Genomic DNA, 19,545 nt, shown 5'->3' on the forward strand with positions numbered 1-19,545 from the left:
CAGAGTTTTCGTTATCATCTGATGTTGACTTGGAATACTATACTTTTCAATGGAGAGAGTTTATGTACTTGCCTGAAAGTCATCTGTCAAATGGTAATCAAATGATGAAAGATCAAATTATGTAACTACATACATGAACCAGTTTACCAATCATTAATATCACAGCTGAAGGCAAGACATTTAATTGCATCAGACTCTTCAACCATATCGCAGTCATACAAAGAGCTTCCAAATGACAGGGGTATAGAACAGTTTAGACTGCAGCTTTTATATCTAGGGAGGTGATAGGTGTGTGTGGTATGTGTAAAACTGCATTTTCCAAGGAACAAAAGTGGTGTTTTTATTGCTGTGAATTGCAGTTCTCCTACAACAGAAGTGCTTTTTTGAGGAAAGACATTTATATTCACCATTACAACTGTGTATTAGGGCTGAGCTAAAACAACTCACGCACCACCTTCTGAGACTGCTCCTCCAGAAAGGACCAGAACCACCTTAAAACCATGCCTCCCAAGCCCAATTCAGATAAACAATCCAGAAGGATACCGTGGTCGATGGTATCGAAAGCCGCTGAGAGGTCCAAAAGAACCAATAGGTCTGCACTCCCCCCCATTCATTCCTCCAGTGTAAGTCATCAACCAGGGCAACCAGGGCTGTTTCCTTCCCATAACCAGGCCTGAAACCTGATTGGAATGGATTGAAATAATCAGTATCATCCAAGACCACTTGGGGTTGTGAGGCCACCACACACTTCAGCACCTTGCCCAAGAATGGCACATTTGATATTGGGCAGTAGTTATCTGAAACCATAGGATCTAGATTTGGTTTCTTCAACAAGGGCCTCACTGCTATTTTCATGTCACCTCAGGCTTCTTGCTGATTTTTCAGCATCCTGCTCAACAATTTCTATCAATTTCATCAGTGGCCTCAGAGTTTTTCCTACCATGTTCCTTTATGGCTTGCCCTCAGACTTCAAAGCTCTATGACTGGGAAAGCACTCCCCTCTTTTAAAAAGTGGTTTTGCACATGTTGTCCCCTTTGTCAATGTATTTATATACCCCCCCAGCTCCCCCCCCCAAAAAAAAGCCCTGTGGAAAATCCCTAAAATAGCCATTTGTTTCATGTATTAGAATACTTGAAACATGGTCCACTGGTGTTTCTGTTTTTCTTTTTGAAAAAGCCCAGGGTGAGGCAAGGTTGTCCTAATAAACAGAGCTCCAGTTTGCTAACCCAGGATCTCTGTGCTGCAGTTGAGTCTACCACATCCTCACCTGTTTCTCACAGTCTTCCCAGAGCTGAGAAAGGAACCAGTCTCATCCTCGGCCCTTCTCCTTTGACAAGTTCCTTGCAGCCTTTCAAATACCTTACAGGCTGGTTAGGGCAGCTGATATTACTAGTCTTGTTCTTGTAGAACCCCTAGGATCCTAGCTCTGTTATTCTTTCCCAGTTTCCCCAGGCTTCCTGAGATAAAGAATTCACAAGGAGAGTGATAGATTGAAAAATAGTATTTAATGAAGAATTATCTGTTTTTGCTGATCTGATTTTCTACATTTTTAACCAACATTAATGTCAGATAACTGTGTTCCCAGCTCCCTTTGAAATTCTCCTGCAACTGATATTTAAACCAAGGAGTGTGAAGATCATACAATAATTAACTCCATGGGGATAGACTTATGAAAGCAATTAATTAGAACTGGGGGGAGGGAGGGAGAGAGAGAGCATCAACTTTCTCTCTGCATCCTGCTCTCCTAAAACTCTGTGTGTGTGTGTGAGAGAGAGAGAGAGAGAGAGAAAGAGAGAGAGAGAGCATGTGTGTGTTTCCTACTGCCTAAGGCCAGTGGCAAGCAAATAAGATTCTCTAAGTATAGGTAATGATGACTGGCTTTTTGAAAAATAAGCAGTGCACCCTATTCATCTCTCTTTCTAAAAGCCTATCTGCAAACAAACGTGTTCTTAAGCTGTATCTTATTTGTTCTGACTTATTGGTTAGGTGTCTAACTTGCCCAAGGAACAAAGGCAGCTTTCAAAATCAAAGCAGGACAACCCCCTCCATGAGCTCCAAAGGATTTTAAAGTGATTTATTGCATGTTTTTATTTAACTGTAGAAGCTGAGAGATAGCATGTGGGGAGCCGACAAGCTATGGCTAAGCAAAAATGGAAATGAAATCCTCTGAACACCTTGTGGCTTGAAGATAGATGGGTTGGGAAGCACACAAGCCCAAGGCTCACTGCAGCTCATTTTCATCCAGCTGAACCCGTCTTCGCAAATCTGGTGTTCCCCAGATGTTTTGGACTACAGTTCCTAGGATTCCTGGCCATTGTCTGTGCTGGCTTGGGCCAATGCAAGTTGAAGTCCAAAACATCTGGAGAGGCCCCTGGTTAGGGAACACTGCACTAAACTATGGTTTTGTGCAGCCTTCCTCAACCTGGTGCCTTCCAGATTTGTTGCACTACAATTCCCATCAGCCCCAATTCCCATCAGGGTGATATGGAAGGCAGTCTGGAAGGCATCATGTTGGGGAAGGGTGGCATAAGATACTATTTATACATGCAGATAAATTTTACGAGTGTGGCCAGTGACTGAGTTCAATTCATCCCTTGGCCCCAAGCAAGCAAGCAAGTGAACCCAGGTCTTCAGAGTCCAAACACTCTAACTACTAGACTACCTCAGCTGTCCTATGCAGCCAATTCACTCATAATTTTCTATTTATTTATTGCTCTACTAAATGGAACTAGTGGCCTATTTTTAATCCAAGGGTTTTTTTAATGTTTATGTTAAAATTCAGAGTGCTTTTAAAACACACACACACACACACGCAACCCAAAGTGTGATAAATGGAAAAAGCCTTTGAAAAATATGTGTTAAATAGGATGATGATGACAAGTTGGAAACTATACCCATCGCTGTGTGGGTGCGAACTATTATTTACTATCATTTAGATTTTTATGCTCGTCTGCTGTAAGCCACATTGAGGGCTACATAACGAAAATGTGGGTTATAAGTGATAATATAAATAAAAATACACCATTGCAAAGCTGTACCCAAGCATTTGATTAAGAGGTATTTTTGCTTTATTAGCATGAGATATGCCTTACACTCACTGTACAATAAGGAGTATTTTTAACTGATACCCTTTTAATTAAAACTCTTATCCCACATTACCCTGTAGTCTAAGGCTGTGAACAAACAACTGAAGAATTAAAGCATAACTAAAATTCCTATAGATCAAATTAAGGACAAATCCATCAGGATAAAGACTAATATACTCTTGCACATCTTCCATTAATTTCATTTTGGCATGTGCATGACACTTTCCTGATGAGTTGTGTCCATTTACAAGTAGGAAACTTAACAAATTTAAATTTCCTCCACCTCAAGTCCTTGATCTGCTCAGGACCAAACTACATGTGACATTAGCTCTCTCCATTGACAGGTGGGGTGAAAATCATCCCTTTTTTTGGTCAGTCTTCTACATAGGGATGATAGGGATGGGGGAGAATTTCTCCCCGAAACTTCGGGGGGCCGAGTGCCAACGCATTCGGTCCTCCGAAGGTTCGGGGAGAAATTCTCCCCTGCCCCCGCCCCCCGGGATGGGACTTACCTTTTACGAATGTCGCTCCTGGTGGCGGCTCCCGGCGGCGGTTCGGCAGGTCTTCGTCAGGGGCGGGGGCGGCAGCCGGTCTTTCGACCGGCTGCCGCCGCCGCCATTACAAGAAAAGTAAAAAAAAAAAAACGCCCCTGTGATAGGCTACGTAACGATTAACGTAGCCTATCACGGCTAGACTTGCAAAGTCAGCCGTGATAGGCTACGTTAATCGTCACGTAGCCTATCACGGGTGACTTTGGAAAAAAAAACGCGTACGCAAATGAGGCCCCCATAGGGAGCCGCCATTCGCGTTCCTTATTTGGTCCCTGTAGTCTACGTAAAGATTTACTTAGACTACGGCGAAAATAAGGGAACGCTATTTGCGTTGCGCTTATTTTCAACGTAGTCTACGTAAATCTTTTCGTAGACTACAGGGACCAAATAAGGAATGCGAATGGTGGCTCCCTATGGGGGCCGCCATTAGCATACGCGCTTTTTTTTTTTTTAAGTCACCCGTGATAGGCTACGTGACAATTAACGTAGCCTATGACGGCTGACTTTGCAGATCTAGCCGTGATAGGCTACATAAAGCGTTACGTAGCCTATCACAGGGCTTCTTTTTTTTTTTTACTTTCCTTTTGAAGTTCACGGCCGGGAGACGGGGCGCTTTCCCCCGGCCTGAATTTCGGCCGGGTGAGGCGGGAAGACACCCCCCCCTCGCATGAACTTCGGGGGGAGAAGCGAAGCGCCTCCCCCCCACCACGAAAAAAGCTGCAGGACAAGGTAAGTGACTTTCGTACATCCCTAGGGATGTATGAAAGTCACTTACCTTTCTGTGGATTATGTTTATGGGGGGGGAGGTATTCCGTCCCTCCCCCCGGAATCCTCTATGGGGAGGAGGCGATCCATTCCTCCCCCCCGCAATCCTCGAACAGCCAGCTGTGCTCCACGGCAGCTCCGTGGAGCAGCTGGCCAGGCACAGGCCAGAGCTGTCCGCAGCCAGATTTCCAGCCACGGAGGGTTTTGGGTAAAAAAAAACAAAAAACAAAAAACCGCGTACACAAATGGTGGTGGCTATGGCTGCTGCCATTTGCGTTCCTTATTTTTGGCTGTCTTAGTCTATGTAAATATTTACGTAGACTATGACGGCGAAAATAAAGGGGAACGCAAATAGCGCCCGCTACACTATTTGCGTTCCCTTTTATTTTCGCTGTAATAGTCTACGTAAATATTTACGTAGACTAAGATGGCCAAAAATAAGGAACGCAAATGGCGGCGGCTGTAGCTGCCACCATTTGCGTACGCGTTTTTTTTTTTTAACCCAGCCGTGATAGGCTATGTAAATCTTTACGCATCCTATCACGTCTCTGTAAACAAAAAAAAAAACCCTCCAGACTGCAAATGGCGGCGGCGGGGGCAGCCGGTCGGAAGACCAGCCGCCGCTGAAGCCACCACCAAAGCCGCCGCCACCCGGAACATCCGCCCCAGGTAAGTCTCGTCCCGGGGGGGATCTGCGGGGGGGCGGGGGGGGCAGGCCATTCCAACACAGATTTCGGGGGGCCGAATGCACTGGCATTCGGCCTCACCGAGATCCATGGCGGAATTCTCTGACATCCCTAATTCTACAAAGCCGTGTTCCAGATTGTCCTCATCTATGACAAGGTGTTAATTGCCATGTGGTATTTCATGGGCATGGGAGGTGGGGACGGTTCCTTAATTGAGTGAAAAAACAATGTTTTTACTCTTATGGATTTTCCGATTTTTGAATGACTGGGACAACTGGAAAATCACACATATAAGTTGCTAAGGATCAAAATGACCCCACCAAATCCTGCTTAAGGTTATTAGTTACATGTCGTGTCTACAGATGCTTAGGCCAGAATCGGGTCTTTCATGTGGGAAAGGAGGATAGAGGGTGAAAAAAAAAATTGTCTGTTTTCATAATAGATAAATTATGCATTTTTCTTAATATCACCACAAAATGTATCAGAGGTCAATAGAAGCCCACAGATTTACAAAAACCCTTCACAAATCAAAATTATATAGTCTAATTAGAACCTTCTTTGTGATCCAGCCAAACTGTTGGCTTTTTTCATCATAGATCTCATTTTGTGCAAAATTTACTAATCCGACTCTTGGGGTCATTTTGGTCTCAACTGCAAGATTCTCCCACAGTGCTTTGTGCCATATAAGAATGTTACAGTTGATGAACAATTAGCACCATTCAGTAGAAGGTGCCCAATAAGGCAGTATATGGCATCAAAAATGGTGCAAATTATGACATAATAGTATGGCTGTGTTGCAGTTACAAAATGTTGTATGTTTATGATGCCTACATATTATAAGGGCTCAAAATGTAGGCCAGACATTGGATGACAAATGAACATCACATTTACAGGGTCCAAGATGGACTAACAGGGTCCCAATTGATAATGTGTGGAACTAGCTAGGAAATTAGCTAAGAAAAACCTGATCTGGTTGGTACTTAGGTGGGGAAAAGCACAACTTTCCCCAATGCCGCAAAATCTTTATATGTGAAACAGCAGCATTTTTGGTTTTCAGAAAGCATTTATACTTCTTACTTATATACCAAAGAAATGATGGTGATTCTCCATTCTTCAGTGTGTAAAGCTGAAGAAGAATGCTGTAGCAATCCAATATAACAAACTAAGCCTGTGATGATTCAATCTTTAAATAAGGCTCAGGGTTATGTGGATACTTTTGACCAGATGATCTTCACATACATTTCCAATGCATTTATTTATGTATTAATGACATTTATATGCTGCCCCATAACAGAAAGTTCTCTCAGCAGCTTACAATAAATATAAAAACACACAGCGGCCAGGGGATATTGCCTGTTTAAATGCCTATATATTATTTGGAAGCTGAACAACTTTGTTGATCAAATCCTTGGTTGAGTCTAGGTCATAGCCAGGAATGTCGAGAGAAGTAATATCAGAACAGGTAGGGCTTGCCACTGCTGACACCAAGAGAAGGGACAGGTCCCATCTCTGTGGTCAACACAGTGACAGAGAATGGCAACAAGGCTGTGCTTCATTAATGGTTTTGTCTGTGCTACTCAAGCAATTGTGAAATGTGGTGATGGTACAGTTGTGAAATGTAGGCTGCTCAAGTAGTCTGTACTATGATTACAAGGTCTGTGAGATTTATGGCTAGTGGTAATTCAGAACTCATGATTGTTTTTATATTGTATATTTTTTTATATTTAAAAATCTGTGAGGTCAGTGGGACATTCGTTCATTCATTCATTCACAAAATGAATAAGCTTCTCTGCATCTAAAAAAGAGTCCTGAGTGGTAAACTGTGAAGGAACAAAAATACAAAATAAAAATATTCAAAACCAAGTTATACCAATAAAACTGTGGAAAAGCTTGTCTAAATAAAAATGTCTCTGTCAGATGCCAAAAGCAAGCAAGGCTGGGTTTTAGTTGTTTATTCCATTTCTATACCACCCAATAGCCGAAGGTATTTATTATTGACACTAATTACTTGGTGTAACTATATTGTATTACTGGAAAACTCTTAATGTAGACATGATTTTTTAACTTGCAAATGGTGTCATGCTTAATACCTTCCACCATGTATTTTATGTATATGGCTTTCTTGCAGTACATTTGAGCCCAATAACAGTTTGGTATAGTTATTTTTTATATCTATGGGTAAAGTAAATGTGTATAAGCAATTAAAATAAGTATGTTTAATGTGAATAATTGCTGTGGGGGTGGAGAAGAAGGGTCTGGACCACGGCAGGCAGGGAGATGAGGGTTTAAGCCTTTCCCTCCTGCCGTGGCCCAAACTCCCAGAAGCTGCTGTTAGCCCCAGAAGGGAAGCCCACTTGGTGGCCAATCGGATCTTCTTTCCTGATTCAAATAGAAGCTGGGGGGAATTTTCGTCAGAACCATAACAAGGGTGATGGTCCACCTGCTATGGCCCAGGCCTGTTTGTGCTCTGTGGCAAGTATTTACATTTTTTAAAGTGTATGTTAATTTCTGACACATAATTAATATAATGTCTAGTTTGACCTGTAGTGTTGTCCACGAAATGCTTCTGAATTATGCTGACATCCAGCTTGCATTTTCCAGAGGAAAGATTTCTCAAATTTTAGAGTAATCACTATTCAGGCATTCATTAAAGGGTGAACATGTGAGTGGGTACGTACAGCTGTGTGTGGGTACGTACACTTAGTCCCCCTCCCTCCAGATGTTTGTTGTATTCTGGGGGGGTGATGTGTGACATGTATGACATCAGGAAGCAGGACTACATGGCTCCTGTTGAAGTACCTTACGTAAGTACAGCTCCTCAGTTCTAAGCATTGTTGGGATGAATAACTTATATTGCTCTCTAAAATGATGTATATGACATGTGAACAAGGGAGGTAGAAGGTGACAGTGAGACTGACTTTGCAATCTCATGCACACTTACCTGGGAGCAAGTCCCATTGAACACAGTGGGGCTTACTTCCAAGTAAGCATGCATAGGATTGTGTTATAGAAGTCAACCTGACATATACACAGTTCACCAACCTCTGAAATGTTATCAAGTATACTATGAGTGCCATAGTTGTTCATCTTCTGAGCTCAGCTCGAAGACTGTTTCTTGCCTCTGTGTCTCTCACCCAGCCAGTAGTATTTTGCAGCCAAAGGATTGTCTCAGACATTACTCAACAACTCTCCTTGCATTTCCTCCTTTTTGTAAATCCGTATCTGAAATTAAATCCCAGTGGATAAAGCTAAACCATTAGGAAGGGCCACAAACTAAGAACTGTAGCTGAATTAAGCAGTTTACTGATGTACAATATTAAATACAGAGATAGTAGAGAAACAATAATGTAACTAAATAATGTAGGGCTGTCCTCGCCAGATGCAGTCATTTTGAATGCATTTGGGGTGGCAAATCAAGGTTCTAAATAATGTAGGGTAACTACGCACATAGAAGAGGCTCCATGCTTCAGAATTCCCGCTCAACCACATGGAAGGCAGTGGGGCTGCGTGATGGGATGCAATATAGGAGGTGGGGCCAGTGAGCATCCCCATTCACCCTTCATCCATGCAATGAGGGTGAATACCCACACAGGGATATTGTCTCATAAAGAAGTACCATTACTGCATGTTGCTGCTAGCTTACTATTATGGCTTCACCAGCTGCTGAATCACCACCAGGCAAGGTCTTCCTTATCAGTTAATGAGAGCATCCCATCAGTCAATGAAACATTTCTTCACCATTTGTTAGTAGCCCAAGTGCCAAGGTTTCTCACAGACTGGGTTCAGACAGCACAATAACCCACGATGGGTTAAATTAGCCATGGTGGCTTATTTAATCCATTGTTGGTTATTGTGTCATCTGTTGAGAATTTTTTTAATCCACGATGGCTTATTTCACTGAAATAACACACTCTGATAACGGACTGCAGTAAGGGTTATTTCATAGAATCATAGACTAATAGGGTTGGAAGAGGTCTACAAGACCATCAAGTCCAACCCCCTGCTCAATGTAGGAATCTAAGTCAGAGCATCCCTGACAGATGGCTGTCCAGCCTCGTCTTGAAGGCCTCCAGTGTGGGAGAGCCCACCACCTCCCTAGGTAATTGGATCCATTGCTCTAACAGTCAGGAAGTTTTTCCTGATGTTCAGCCGGAATCTGGCTTCCTGTAACTTGAGCCCATTACTCCATATCTTGCATTCTGGGATAATCGAGAACAGATCCTGGCCTTCCTCTCTGTGACAACCTTTCAAGTACTTGAAGAGCGCTATCCTATCTCCCCTCACTCTTCTCTTCTCAAGGCTAAACATGCCCAGTTCATTCAGTCTCTCTTCGTAGGGCTTTGTTTCCAGTCCCCTGATCATCTTTGTTGCCCTCCTCTGAACCCTCTCCAGCTTGTCTGCATCCTTCTTAAAATGTGGTGCCTAGAACTGGACACAGTACTCCAGATGAGGCCTAACCAGTTCTGAGTAGATGTACATCCCTAACCCCAACTGTGCAATTTTGCCCCATTTCAGCAAACTGTCATAGCTCCCATCCCCCTTTTCCTTCTTGGGTCACTTTTCCAAGAAGAAGCAAAATGGCTATGGGGGGGGGGGGTGATGTGCAATTTTGCTTTTGCACAATTTCACTTTTGTGCTATAGCACTAAAGCACTATAGCAAACAGAAGCAGCTCTGCCAGCAGTGTGCGTGTGTGCATGTGTGCATGTGTGTGTGAAATGCGCAACTCCACTGTATTGTTAAAGCACTATAGTGCTTTAGCTATTTTGAGACAATAAAGGCTTTATGCCAGCAATGGGTATTGAGGGAATACACACTTGAGGGTTTTGTCCCAACCCTGCAAACCCCCAAGGGTTTATTTGTGCCACCCCCTTTTTGTTGTGCCACACAGTAGCACAACAAAAATTACATTAAATTACATACAGTAGCTTAATAAGCTATGCACAGTAGCTCATTAGCCTGTTCATGTGATGCGGGATCGTGGACTGTTTCAAAAATAAACTACTGTGCATAGCTTATTAACCCATCCTTGGTTATCATGACCTCCAAATGCAGCCAATAAGTTTTTTGTCATAGGAAAAATTGCACAAAGCTATACTTTTTCACTGTTGTCATCCAGCTTCATTCTTCATGGCTGCCCTGGAGTTTGGTGAATCAAGTGGTTTTTTGGGCCTTACAGGGCCTGACTATTTATAGCAGGCACAGTTTAGGTGCCATTTCTGTTGTTGTTGTTAACAGTTAAATTGATAGTTTTCATTTTCCAATACAATATAAACAGTAAACTTCCTCCCTGCTCCCATTTCCTCCCTTTCCCCCCCCCTTCTTTCTTCATACTGTCTTGTATTTAAAGAGTAATAGTTTCATGTATATAAGTAAAACAATTAAGTAAAATTTGGATAAATAAATAGTTACATAGAAAAATAAAATAAAAGGGTTGTGTCATGCACATTTCTTTGCTGGCCTGCACTGGTTTTGCAGTGGATCATCTGCATATAATTCAAGAAAATGTCTCCATATTAATTAGTCTTTATTTTCTTTCTGTAATCTGTTGTAACATATATTTTCATGGGCAGCTAAAGACAATAGATCTTGAATCCACTTGTGTATATTTGGAGTTTAATTTGCTTTCTAATGTTGCAGAATAATACATTTAGCTATTAGTGTGCCCACACCAAACCATGCTGCATGCCCCTCAGACAGGTCCCACTTGACCAGGTCATATCCCACTAAAGCATGGGCATCTTTTACACTGAGTGCGGTTTCCAGGACCATGTTGATTCTGGTTAGGATAGGACCACAAGTCAGAAAGGCATCACCGTTAGGCCATTCTGTAACATAGCACTAAATTAGCCTGCAGACTATCTGGCACATTAGGTGGCATTTCTACTTCTTAAAATATTAAATATTCATGTGAGGGAAGTTGACTGTGGGTCCTTCTAAAGCTTTCTTGGAAGAGTGTGCCTATTAGTCTATCCCCACCCCCCAAATCTCCCATTTGAGTTACATTTTCCGTGCAAGGTGTGTGTGTGTTTTTAAGTGTTGGAATCAGAAGATCTAACATATCAAGTATTTTCACTGGCTTTGACGATCTTATTAGCTTCACTGGTTTTTCATCTTCAACCATTGAGGGCAAAGGCTTCTGGTATTGTATTCTTATCATACTAAACAATTCAAAGCTTGAGACTCTATTTTGTGACCTGACTGAACATAAGTGGTACCAATTGCAAGGACAGATATTTGCAAAGAGAGGGAAATAAAAGAACCAGACACTAATAGCTTGGATTAAACATTTATTGAAGGAAAACGGCATTACAGAAGTAGTTCTAACTCTCCTCCCAAGATGCCAGGGAAACTAGCATAGGCAGCGAACTAAGATGTCTCCCTGGCACAACTTCGCTCACCCTTGAGCTACACCAGATGAACTATATCCCCTTTCCCTTGCAGCGAAAGACATGTGTGAGATAAATACCTCACTGGAGCCACATGCAACCTCTTGATTGTACCATAATGTTGTGGCCAGAGCTATGGTCTGAAGTCACATGGTGTAGCAATCCTGCTGAAGGTAATCAGGTCTAGGTCTAGTCAATGTATAGAAGGGAAGCCAGCTGGGAATCCTGTTAATGGCATCCCTTTCCCATCTCTGACCTGAAATCTCACGAGACTGTGGCTGATAACAGGCATAAAGCATCACTGTTGCAAGGAAGACCCAAACTACTCTTCCCTCCTTCCCCCTCCATGCAGGCTTAACCATGGCAGATTCGGGGGAAGTAGCCTTGCACTCCCCACAGATTTATATTTCCTCTGAAACTAAGCAATGCAAATAATTAACAGTTTTAAATGGCAGTGTGTCATTTAGCCTAGGAAATATTCCTATATTCCTTTGTGGTGTTTTTTTTTAAAGGTACCCTGAAGTTGGGAGTGGAAGAAGCAGCAATTTTTTCAACAGGTTGAAATAATGCCAAGCACATTCATGAACCACCTTTTGACTTGACATTATTACTTGGCCTTTCTTTCCTTCAAGGGTTTCTAAGTGTGCACATCATTTTTGTTGTTGCAGTTAACACCAGTTGGAACCACCATCTTTACGGGATTCTCTGGAAACAGGGGTGCCACAGACATAGACGATGGTCCCAATGGCCAGATAGAGTACGTCATCCAGTACAATCCCAGCGACCCAGTATGTGACATTCTTCTTTTCAGTAAATATGTGTTGTTGGAAGAACAAAAATAAGATACAAAAACCCATTCCATTTACCTTTTAACACAATTCATTATTATATTATTAGTTTTCTTACCTTTTGAAAGGCTTGTATAAGTTTTTTTTGGTAAGGCACCTTGAACCCAGCTTTGGCATGGATTGTATGGTGCTGGGCAAGTATTCTTCATACAGACAGCAGGCTTGGATGGATGAAGTGGATTCAAAAGGTGTCCTTTGCTTGTGGGATATTGAATGTGGGATTTGTATCATCTGTAGGTCCACTATCCCTTCCTTGGGAATCTTGGCATAATACTTTAGATTTTACACACCAAGAGATGATCACATTTTGGGGGTAAGATTTTTTAACTATACACAGCTATATAAAATGTGTTTGCAACAAACAAGTGCTTGCAAGCCCATATATTATACCAATACCCTGCTCACAACACTGTGATTTTTTGCACCTCTCTGTTGAACATATACTCATTGACAAACCTGAGTTTGCCTTTGTGTAATGTGGGAAATGGCTCTAAGACTCCCTCAGATCACTTAGACCTTACTTTATGACCTGATAAATTAGATTTATAAATGCAAAGTTATAAATATATATTTATGTTTTCCAAGCCCATGGAATAAAGCTGGCTATATAACTCAACAAAACTCTTTGTTGAGCCATTAATAATGCCATTTCCTTCAAAAAAAAAAAAACAAAAAAACAAAAAAGGCTGCAGAATCACAAGAGCTTCATCTTCCCACATCTATATCCTTGCCTGACATTCAAGAACAAGTTCTGAAGATGTAAATACAGCTGAGTACAATAGCACTCAAAATATACCAATTCCTCTGAACCATGGATTATGGGACCGGGACCTACTTGTATAGGCATTTACCAGCATAAGCCCAAGAAGGGCATTTGAGCATGAATCTTGATTTGCCATTATGCTATATATATGTTGTACATATGAGAGTGAGTGTCAGACTCATATGCCATCTTCTAGCATCACATGTAGAATGTTTAATGTGAACTAGAGCTTATCCACTGTGGACAAGGGTTGGAATTGCATGAGTGGGACTTATGTCACATAGGCATTTCACACATGCAGGTCCCAATTTATTAAAGGTTCTACTTTCATTGGTGGGGAGGGGCTGCATGAGGCACACATATCCTGTGTGAACTGGATGTAATTGACCCCAAAGGTCAAGAGTATGATGTAGAGGTGGTATTATTAAAATTGTGTTCTTATTTGTAGCAGTAAATATATTATGTAGCGGTTCATCTATTTGATTATTTCCCTGTTTTTATATTAGTCTTAAAAAAAAATCCAGGTTTTGCATTTTGTTCTTTTTTTAATTTATGGAGATTTCCTGCTGGCGTGTTTGCGTCAATTTAGTTCAGATTAATCTAGTCAATATGGTTTTTAAGCATTTCCTAGTGTGCATGTTGAATTAGTTTTGTGATTTTTAGGCTGCCTATTTTCAGAGAAAAGAGTTTATTTCCATGATAAGCACATTTTACTGCTTGTTTAAGGTCTAAGGAGGTCAAGCAGTAGACCATATTCAAAATCAGGAGAGAAAAGTTTCTACCAATTGTAGGTTTTCTGCACCATTTATTTATATCTAAAATACTTCATTTTAGACAACTTGAACGTTTTAGTTAAGTTCAGATTACTATTGTTATCCTCGGGGTCTGAATTATCATTGGCAGCATGAATATAATAATAAGACACAAGCAAAAGTAAGTGTATTTTGACAGGGGAAAAAAGAATGATTGTTATCATTTTAGGTTGCTTATTATTCCAAGATAATAGCCGACCCTCCATTGTGATTGAAATCACGCAAAAGCTGAGATGTAACCAGTTTGTATTCTAACAATGCTATAAAAGCAACATTCAAGAAAACAGTTGAGGAGAGTGATTGTCACATCTTTTGTTAGATTAATATAATTAAGCTCACTATAATTACACTCACTATTATTAGGCAAATGCATTCTTTCCCCTGTGGAAAAACAATGTGATCTGTTGCTCCAAGCAACATTCCCAAGGATGTTGGGGAGATGGTGAGAATATTCATATGCAAGGTATAATTTTAAAGAAGGTTGTTGTTGTTGTTGTTCAGTCGTTCAGTCATGTCCGACTCTTCGTGACCCCATGGATCATAGCACACCAGGCCTTCCTGTCCTCCGCTCTCTCCCGGAGCGTGCTCAAGTTCATATTCATTGCATCGCTGATGCTATCTAGCCATCTCATCTTCTGCCGTGCTCTTCTCCTTTTGCCTTCAGTCTTTCCCAGCATCAGGGTCTTTTCCAGTGAGTTTTCTCTTTGCATTTAAAGAAGGAGGTAGTTCCTAATCCTCACAAAGGGCAGATGAGGTTGGCAAACCCATGCCTTCAGTCTGCGGACAAGAGTTCATATGATGGAATGCCCTCTTCCCAGAAAAGATTCCTGTAATAGGATATTAGCATATCAAAGCAGAAGCTATGTGCTTGGCATTTTATTTTTTTGGAAGAAGAATTTAATTGGCTGGAGTCTAAAGTGGTACATTACAAACCCAGATTTGCCACCTCTTCTGCTCTTTGGCAGAACTAGGCCTACCTAGCTCATGCTGGCATATGAACATTCTCTTCATCTCCTGAAAATCTTTGTTCCCTAAAAAACAAACATGAGGTCCAGTTCAGACATCATGGTGGTGAAGTGGCACAGGTGCATTTCCCTTTCACTGCACAGAAAGTAATGTATGGCACAGGCACTCTGCACACTGTGTACACACTACCACACCATTCATGCATTGTTTCTGACTTAGTTTTTGGGGGGAAATCATATAAATGGACCAGTTTATACACAGGCTTCTAGATGGAGTGTCTGCATTGCACAGTAGCTTTAGGTGTGTGGTGGAGGGCATAGGTGTACATACCGCTTCTCCATCATATTTATTTATTTTATTGATTATATTTCTAATCCACCCAATCACTAATGTTCTCTGGGTGGACCACAACCAGTAAAAAAACTAAAATGCCATTTTAAAACACAGTTAAAAATATAAAAATATAAAAAATATAAACATATTTAAAAGAATAAAATACAGTATAATGCAAAACAATAAACAGCACAGGAATTGATAAAACAGCTATAATAACTTAGGACTAGGTCTCTAAAGCCTGTTGCCACTAACCTTTGAAAAGGGGCTTAGTGGACCAAGGGATCCTTCGGTACAGAAGTAATTTTAGTTTAAAACTTAACAGGTTCCATTCCTAAAAATTAATCTCATTACAAATACCATGCCATGGGATGGGTGAGCAATTCATTTCAGTTAATGATTGAGCAGAATTTATCCAATTCAGACCTCCTGGAACTGAACATGGACCTAAACGCAATCTGTGTCTGAAGTCTGCACATTTCTGAGCTTGCAATGTGATTTGTGTAACAATAAAAAAGAGTTTGAAAAATGAGTACATTTGAGAAATATGCACAAAAAGTGTGTACATTTGAAAAATGTGCACAAAAAAATGTGTTCATTTGAAAAATGAACACAAACATGCTTTAGTAAAAGGGAGAAAAGTGTGTGCATTTGGAAAATGTGCACCACTGATACGTAGGTTTGGGGAAATATACAGAAAAAAATATGCACAAATGTTTGTGCAAAAATGCCCCAAAGGCCTGCAATCCAATATGGACATGAGTTGGAATGGGCTTTGAGATGGAAAGCAGAGAACCTTGACTTGCATTTCACTGATTAGCTCATCCCAAGCTCCTACTGAGCCCTTCAGGCAATGGCAATATGGTAGTATCACTGCTTCACAAAAAGTGGGATGAGTTTATATGTTTATTTTTTTAACAGAGAAATCTCACATTGGGGTGAAAAATAATTCCTAAAATCCCCTCCATAGTTACCTCTTGTTATAAATATACCCCCATGAAGAGAAATACAGGTAAAACCATAGGACAAGGACCATTGCTTCTTCAATTTGCATAAAGGCTCGCTTGTGTTGATTCTGCAACCAGGAAAAGTTTATGATTTTATCTCTATTTCATCAGACTAGAGCCAAGTATGTACAGAAGAATGAGTGTGTGTGTGTGTGGGGGGGGGTATTCAAGGCCCCATCTACATGGGTGCACCCCAACCCTTGGGTTCATTTGGACAGGCTTCTAACCACAGGCATCTGTGGTTATCAGGGCAAATAACCACAGAAAATTAACAGTAGCTCCTCATCTTGTGGTCAGATTTCTTTGTAGAACTGAAGAACATGCAACTCACCATGCCAACCCAACATTTTTGAAGCTATGATATGCAGTTATGAAGTGACTGCTTAGTGTACTCATAAGGAAGAAATCAGGCAGCCCACTCACAAGGAGCAGACACAAACTCAGTTGGGCTATAGGAACACACTTCAAATTCCTGGGCTATAGGAACACACTTCCGATTTTGCTATCATGTCACTGTGCTACCTGCTGCTCCCACCAGACTCTGTGCCTAGCAAGTCTGAAATGTTTTAAGTAGACATTTATTGTCGAAAGATGTGGCATGAGTGCTTTTTTCCTCTGGTGGTGTTTGAGGAGGAGCTTTCTGTCATTGGGATGATGTGACGGCACACTGTCATTATGCCAAGGGTGGTGGTTGAGGGTGGGGGAGATAAAGCTACCTGTGAAGATTAAAAATAATGTTCACAAATAGATGTTATGGAACCATGTGTGGAATAATATACATTATTCATCATGGTGTCAGGGTTGGAACTGAGCCCATAGAGCCCCAAAGCAGCTCTGATTCTGAGGAAGAGCTACAACCAGTGGGAAAGGAGCCTGCTCATCTCTCAGAGGTGCAGCTGCAGGGAGAGGCCCCCGCAGTTCACATTCCTGAGAGAGATAGTGACCCTGGCAGCGAAAGAGAGGGAGAGCGGTTGTTGCTAGATGCTAGGTGCAGGTGCAGAGAGAGGCACGAGGTGGAGGGCGCTGAGAAGAGGTGCTCAGCCCACTTGGCACTACGGGAACGGTTGCGTCCCGATGTCCCACAGGTAAGGGCAGGAGCCTCCCCTCCTAGCCCATAAGTTTCAGAGCTTTTCCCACCCTCCTCCAAACAGGGACCAACTGCATACATGGAGCTTAGGTTACTCTGCTATGATACAGTTCCTTGCTTAGTCGCTGGCAATTAGCATCTGATTAATTGTAAAGGAATAAAGCCTTGGAAAGAATCCCTTTTGTCTGTGTCTTGTTTTGGCAACTGGAGGGGACTTTAAGGGGCAGCTAGGGCGCTCCTGACACGTGGTTGAAGTCAGTGAAAGTCTTGCTACTGACTGCTGCTGATTCGTCTTCTTAAATTGATTACATCAGTGCTTCCAATGGACCTATATCCTCCCCCCTTTCATTGTTTGCAGACATCAAATAGGACTTTTGACATTCCTCTTACACTGTCTGGAGCAGTAGTTTTGCGTGAGAGGCTTAATTATGAAGAAAAGACCCGCTATTTTGTCATTGTCCAAGCAAATGTAAGTATGACTTACCTGTAATAATTTGAGGGATTAATTATGTATACAACTATTTTGGAGGGAGGAGAGAAACTGTTTCTTTGTATCCTGTCTGCTGGTCATTTAAGCTGTGAGATTATCAACAAATCATCTATTATTTCTCAAGAGTGAATTCACCCAGGAATATTAATCATTCGCTTATTAAAACATCAGGTGTTAACCTGCATATTTGAATGAACCATCATAGATCAGATGCTGCAGACACAGTTTGCTTTTCAATGGAAGAAGTTAACAAATTATGTTGCAAGTCCCCAGGTGATGTCATCTCCTCATGAACTATCAAGTAGGGATGTATGGACTGTGTAAAATCTGCTCCGTCTGTGTTTTGCGGATTGTCAGGTGCCTTTTGTTCCATCGTCTGCTCACATACGGATGCATTTTTTTCCCATCATGTGGAAAAGTATGTAAATCATTGCATAAGTATTTACATAAGTATCTACATAATTTACCTTAGCACGTAACATTTAGTGTATTGTCCCCCATTCCATTCAATGGTTCCTCAGCAGAATCTTATGTATTTTCCTACAAATTTATATGTGTAAATTTCGGGAAAGTAAAAAAAATCATCATCATCATGAACACCGCATGGCCCGAGGGGGGTCACTCCACAGTGGATTCCACAGGTCAGATTCTCAGAAATCCAAGCTCATTTTAGTCTGTCTCGAATTTCTCCAGCATCCCTACTATCAAGTGACTTCCACACATGAGAATCTGCCCTATGTCTTTGTTGCCTTTTAACACCATCTTTCACATAATCACTGGTTGTAAAGGTACTGGAGTTCAGTTGAAAGATAGCCTTTTAAGTCTAGGAAAATATAAAAGATGTATTGTAGTGCCATGTCAATGAGTTTATTATTCTGACACATCTAGCAATACTAATTTGGTGTGAAATAAATGTAATGGCTGCAATTTAACTGGATCCTTCAGCTTTGAAACGTGACCTTCTGGAGGCACTGTTTTTTTCTTTTGGCTTCAATTGGTGTGTGTGTGTGTAGCATTGTCATGACATGTTATGTAATAGATTTTTCAAACTAAGAAATAAAGTGATGCTTTTGTTGTGCCTAGTATATCTGTCTGTTGGAGAACACCTTTTAATTGTACTTGATTTTGCATTTGCAAGCAGAGCTAGTAATTTTAGCTCACTCATCTCAGAATTCTGCACATTACTTCCAAAGTTTATAAACCCACTTAAAAGGAGTCAAGCCATTCTCGTGGCATGTTTTGCTAAGATCCTCCCACAATTTTCAGTACTTTTGAGATTATTATTTTGAGTCCAGAGTTCTTGTTATCTCTTAGGACCATTTCTTATCATTCTTGGATTCATATATCTTAGGAAAGAGCACATGTAAATTGTGCCATTTATGAATGACACATATATGTAGACTCTGAGAATACTTGGTGCAGGATTGGTGCCATTGTCATTGCTGCACATCCTCATTTCAGAATGAGACCTAAGGAGAGCCCTGTAGCTACTTTTATTTAGCTCCACCCCACTCTCTGGCCATTGGCTCCTGCTAACCTTGGCTATCTATAGATTCTTCTAGGTCACCTCTATCAGGTTAATTCAGTTCTTGTTGCTCTTGTTTCCTGCTCCTTACTTCCTGCCCTCCTTACTTTCTTTGGCCTGGTATCCTTTCTTCCATCTCTTTCTTCCATCCTATCATATCTTTGCCTCTCCTGGGAGTGGGCCTAATTTTGCACCATTTTCTGCTCTGTCTTATTCCTGCCCAGGATCAACAGTTTG

The 19,545-nt window shown here is 41.3% G+C and overlaps 1 protein-coding gene across 3 annotated transcripts in view; it reads left to right on the forward strand.

The window, feature by feature from the left end:
* PCDH15 (protocadherin related 15) overlaps window positions 1-19,545 on the forward strand; it is a 1,185,684-nt gene that overhangs the window by 797,803 nt on the left and 368,336 nt on the right. For all 3 annotated transcript variants that reach the window (XM_084845696.1, XM_084845694.1, XM_084845693.1), the window contains 2 exons: window positions 12,146-12,265; window positions 17,652-17,762. In XM_084845696.1, the coding sequence (XP_084701822.1) occupies window positions 12,146-12,265; window positions 17,652-17,762 (231 nt within the window). The remainder of the gene's footprint in view (window positions 1-12,145; window positions 12,266-17,651; window positions 17,763-19,545) is intronic.

Source organism: Heloderma suspectum, chromosome 3 (genome assembly GCF_057233095.1).
Source record: "Heloderma suspectum isolate Gila_16-S chromosome 3, 16-S_ref, whole genome shotgun sequence".
Lineage (NCBI taxonomy): Eukaryota > Metazoa > Chordata > Lepidosauria > Squamata > Helodermatidae > Heloderma > Heloderma suspectum.